This window comes from Lepeophtheirus salmonis, chromosome 1, assembly GCF_016086655.4.
Source record: "Lepeophtheirus salmonis chromosome 1, UVic_Lsal_1.4, whole genome shotgun sequence".
Classification (NCBI taxonomy): Eukaryota; Metazoa; Arthropoda; class Copepoda; order Siphonostomatoida; family Caligidae; genus Lepeophtheirus; species Lepeophtheirus salmonis.
Window position 1 is genome coordinate 30,229,588 of NC_052131.2, and position 5,799 is coordinate 30,235,386.

A 5,799-nucleotide genomic window follows, 5' to 3' on the forward strand; every position below is an offset into this window, starting at 1 on the left:
GTTTTTCTTTGGGTCGTCAGGTTTCAGAAATATTTGAGATTATAGTAATTCGTGACTATTATTGTTCTCAGACATTTTTCACCATAAAGACAATCACCAAATTTAAGTACGATTAATAAAACTGATGTAAGAAGATCTTTTATGATGATAAAGCGTTTTTATTGATTCTGTATCCTCTTCTGAACTCGACATATTTCCATTTTTAGGCTGAAATAGGATGAAACATGACACTCTTCTGGAGACCATTATAACTTATTTATCATTTATAGTGATAAGGAGTAACATAGCTTATATCATAGAAAAATATTCCATCTTTTATTTTAAGAAGTACCTATTTAAAAAATTACTGCGCTTCGTACAAATTCAAATAGAATAATTATGAATTACTAATTAGCTATATTTGGAATATTAAAATTCTCTACTCATCATGAATGGATCTCTTATTGTTTCTATCCTGGAATCCCCTTTCCCAATGAAGGAGTCCACTTTATTCTCTTATAAAGCCTTATAGTTTTTCTCTAAGGATTTTTAATAGAAGGTACCTTAATTGATAGTATAATTATATGAATAATATTATCTACTTTTATTCAATCTGATATAATTGAAATATGTACATTGAATGAACTGGAGTAATATTTTTTGTATGACAACTTGTTAAATATCAAAAAGAGTGCATAAATTTGAAGAATGGTTAGGAGGAGAGAAAGAATAATGCCCATGACGTTTCATTAATCAGCGACAATCAGCTGTGACAAGATAGGAAGGAAAAAAGGAACATAACAATGGCATTTTCTAGTATTACACCGATATCGATCCCATATTCTACATTGAGTCCAACAAGGACTTACAATTATATCCCCGCAACAAATCCTCAGGGTTACGCTCTATCTTTTATTGAGCACACACGAACGCTCAAACAGGTTTTTTAATATAATTGAATCTATTTATAAAAGGATGTTCATTACTCAGGAATTATTAATAATGATAACTACTAAGGAAAATGAAATGCATTCTTTATACTACAAATTATACCTATTAGTATTTGAATTTGACCCTTCAATTTTGAATTAGACTATGCTATTTTGAATCGGATATGGTCAAGCGCAGATTAATGAATTGGTCCGACCATTTTTTAGAAATGTAATGGTATATAAAGAATGCACCTTTATTCGTCCGTGGGGGGATAAACAAGCATAAAATCACTGATTCGGCAAACATGGGTCACTTCTATCCAATCACCTCATTCATTTAATTTATCATTCTTCCATCGCAATGCTGTCACCTGTTGTAGGAATCTTGTTACAAGCATATCCGAACATGCATGTAATTATGAATAGGATTGCATCACGTAGGAGAGTTTTCCTCTGCCTCGCACTGGGTTTTTACGAACGCGTTGTACTTTAATTATTTATTTGTTTCCCCCTTTTTTATTCATTCGAAATATACATTGTAATTTACATTGTAATCAACAACAACCACGTGTTTGCGCATCATGTCGTAAGTAATCAATTACAGTCCATTTTATATTTGTCATCCTTGCTAATTGAGAAAGACTTTAATCCTAACACCTGTCAATTTTACAGTGGCAAAATGTCCGGCAAGAAACTCAGTGGCGCTTAGAAGGGTAAAGTGCTGCGGGAGAAAGAAAAAAGGGACAAGCAATCATTAATGAAGATTCTAAAGCTAAAAGGGTATTTTAAGTCTGGTGGTTGTCAGGGTAAAGATGTGGAGGTGGATGACGCTGACTGCGACCACCGCACCTCGTTCATTTCTTTGCTTGCCAATGAGGAGTGTCTAACTGTGAGATCGAGGGGTCGAAAACAGAATCGGCAGACACAGCGGGTTGTGCTTCCAGTGCTAGCCTCCGTTAATCCTTCTGTGAGTGTTTCAACTGTTGCTGCAGAGAGTGTACAAGACGGCAGAAATCCTGCTAACGTTACTTGGAGCTCGGATCCTGCATACTGGGAGACAATTGATATAGATATGAGGAAATACCGCATTAAAATGTGACCTGAAACATGTCAGAATAAAGATGCAGATGTGGCTACATCTGAAAGACAACACAAACACCAAAAAAAGATACCCTTCTAAAACTTTGTTTACAAGAAAACTGACAAATAGCGAAAGTGTGGAAAGAAAATGGTTGATGTATTCCCCCTCAAAAGGATCTGTATTTTCTTCCGCATGCAAATTATTCAGTGACAGTGATTTTCAGTCGGCTATCACGACTGACTATAGTGACTGAAAGAACCCAACCGCGCTCCTCGCTGAACATGAAGGAATAAAGAGCCACCAAAAGGCAATGCTAGCTTATGTTACACGCAGTTCTGATGCTGGATGCATTGATACTGAAGTAAAGAAACAGTTTGACAGTGAATCTGAATACTGGGCGGAAGTTTTTTAAAGAGGGTGGTTGAGGTGGTTCCTTTTTTCAAGACAAGCTACTCAACTCTATTAATAACTATTCTCTGAATAATAATGAACAGTTGGCAGCGGGAAAAATACAGAAGTGTAGCTACCATATGTTGTTTCTAATTAGTCTTTTCCTTTTAACAGTTGAATTTGAGAATGGATAAAACAACTATTCTTTTATATGCAGAATGAATTAATTGAATCTTTAAAAGCCAACATAGTATTGTATATTGATGTAGTTAATATCTTAAGAGTTTTAAGGTTATCTACGATTAATATGATGGAGATAAGTATTTTATATATTTTGTAAGTAAATAATAATTTTATCTCTCATTAAGATAGTGTATTTTCTTTCAAGACCTTACTAGACTATTCGTGTAAGAGAAAACAACATAGCTTCATCATCTACTTACATACTAATCCAGAATGAAGGCTCTTATCCTCTCCATCAACTTAATTATTTTGCTAGGTCCAGTATGGAGTGAGAATCCTAAAACAATTATTGATCAAAAAGTAATAAATGAGGTAAGAATTTCTTATAGAAATAGATTCGTGGTTCTTAAATGGGAGTACGTCTTGGGCAACTTGGAGGCACTCCACGGGGTACTTTGGATCTTGAAAAAATATTTGTTAAGTGATAGATCACTGAAAAATTGTTGAGACTCCCTGGAAATCCCTGGAATAGGATAACCAGCAGTCCTCTTTTGATTTATTTTTACATCCTTTACGAATGTTCTGGGATTTTTTTTTTTTCAATTCATGAAATGTCCGGATTTTTATTGTTTATACCAAGGAATAGTCTCTATAGATGGAACAAGTACCCTTTTTTAACTAACCTTGGTCGATTTTAAAAGAGTGTTAAAATCACATCGGCGCATTTTTCAAAAATCTTTAAACTGTCACTCACCCCACACTTTGAGAAAAAGCTCATTTGATGTGTCCCCCTTCAGCTACAATTACAGACTGGATATAAGCTCGGAAGGAGAGGCAGGGGTACCTCCTTGGCATTTTGAAAGAGGCGTCAGCAAGGGGTAGCACCCCGAAATTAAGGAATTTTTGTTTTTTACAAGAAAATTTAACATTGGATTTTTTTTTTTAAATTTGATATTCAAAATTTTACTTATTTTTTCAAATATTTTTCAAAAAAATAAATTTTGGTGAACTTTAGAAATTTTTCCCAAAAATTTAATTTTAGTGAACAGCTTGGGATTTTTGAATTTTTTTTTCAAAAATTTTGACTTTTGAGAATAGCTATGGATTTTTTGATTTTTTTTTCCAAAAAGGTTCATAGTTTGGGAGTAGCTATAAATTTTTCCAATAAGTTGAATATTTTAAATTTTTTTGTTGTTAGTTGTGGATTTTAGAAATTTTTTAGAAAAAAAAAAATCAAAATCCATGGGTGTTCACAATAAATTTTTTTTTTGGAAGAAAACATTAAATATTAAATTTGTTATAAAAAAAATCACAAATCGACAACTAATCACAAAAACTTACATTTCTTGGAAAAAGTTGTCAAAAATCCATAGTTACTCGGAAAATATTTAACTTTTATTAGGAAAATGTCGAAACTTTACAGATGTTTAGAAATTTTTTAATTTTTTTTAAAGTTTTTTTAGAGGGGGGCGGGAGGGATGGCTACAGCCGCTCCAGTCCACTCCCTGTGGACGCTCTTGATTGAGAATGGACATCTTGACTATGTCCTTGTTTATTTCTATCTCCCTTGCTTGTAGCTGATCCAATAAAACTCATAAAATTGTCAGTGTTACCATGTTGAGGTTTCATTTCTTATAACATGGTGAAAATAGAAACGATTTTCAACATTAATTATTTCTTAAGTCTAGTAGTTATTTAGTTCTAAGATATAAAGGACACACCCAAAAATGTGTAATCTACAGACAAATAGATAGATAAACTTTGGTTTTATAAAATAGATTTATAGAATATGTATATTTTTGTAACGAATCAAAGTCTTGAGAAATTAATTGATGTTTCATTTGTGTAGATATGGCAAATACCCTATCAAAAGTTTCTGAACCTGAAAAAAGAGGCTGGAACATATGTAAGTATTGTGTAAATTATATCTTCATAATTAATTTATTTGTTTTTTTTTGTTAGAGTTGTGGGGATTGTCAGAAGAAAGTTACAGATTTGTTGATTCCTTCACAGTCGAATAAGAAGGATCCAGATATTAAGCCATTCATCTTGAAGCTATTTAAAATGATTAAAGTTGTCAATGAATGCATTCCTTGTCTATGTAAAGCAGTGAATCGAAAACGTGGGATTTCTTTTGAGGGATGTGAATCCTTTGGTTTTTAATGTTAAATATTATGTACCTATATATAGGTACATAACGTGTCTTTGAGTTTTAATAACTTGAAAATAAATTGTAATTAAATAATGAATTAATTAATATATATTTATCAATTTTTTTTGTACAATATGCAAATAACATTTTTGTTTGTAAGGATAATTTTGATTCATCTTCTCAGCGTTGTTCATGTTGGTCATAAGCGAAAGTGCGCCCGCTACATATAGGGTAGAAGAACTGAGAAATTACTATAATGACCAAAGATGTTCAAAAAGTTATTATAAAAGAGAGTTGTTACCTGATTCAGGACGAGTCCTCCCAGTCTTAATATAAGTTTTATACCCAAAGCTGACATCATTATTCTTTTATTGCTTTTTATACTCACTAGACCATCACAAGGTCAATGGAGACCAAAAGTAAATTAGTGTTGCAAAATATTAAGTAATAACTTGTGGAAAGGATATCTTGCCTTTCCACAAAACTACAGGTAGATCCAGACATTACTTATTTTTCCAAGGACTCAGAACCAGAGAAAACCCTAGAGCATGATTACTGGACCAGAAATACCCGTAGTATAAGGACTCGCACTCGATGTGCCATTTTTGCAGTTGGACAGTGTTATTAGTCATTTATTGGTGTTTTCGAAAATAACCAGAAGTAGGATACTTGGTACACCAGGAGGAGGCATAATACAGGGTAGGATTAGACAGGTTACAACAGGAGGAAACACGTAAAAACTGGAATTTATTATATTGGGGCATTTATTTTACTATTTATTACAGTTTGTCAGCATAAAATAAATACTTATAATTACATATATAGGATAAAGAAATAAAACCTTTATAGAAACGGAGTATAGTTAAAAATTAAATTTAAGAAATATTTTTTTGACTGTGATTGATAATTAAAGTATATCATGAAATTACACAAAAAACGAAACATAATTAAATATAACAAATTTATACATACCTATAGTACGAGTATATACAATAAAAATGGGGTGTAACAAGTCTCCTTCATAGTGTTGGAATCAGAATAAATGAGGTGAACTGAATATTGAAACTAATAAAATATTACAA

At 32.2% G+C, this 5,799-nt stretch overlaps 1 protein-coding gene across 1 annotated transcript; it reads left to right on the forward strand.

Moving 5' to 3' along the window:
* The first annotated feature begins 744 nt into the window (after positions 1-744).
* On the forward strand, positions 745-4,814 carry LOC121128469 (uncharacterized). The gene is made up of 4 exons (XM_040724057.2): positions 745-1,497; positions 1,584-2,937; positions 4,415-4,471; positions 4,528-4,814. The coding sequence occupies exons 2-4, from the start codon at positions 2,839-2,841 to the stop codon at positions 4,726-4,728; spliced, it is 357 nt and encodes a 118-aa protein (XP_040579991.1). The 5' UTR covers positions 745-1,497; positions 1,584-2,838; the 3' UTR covers positions 4,729-4,814.
* Positions 4,815-5,799: the final 985 nt, after the last annotated feature.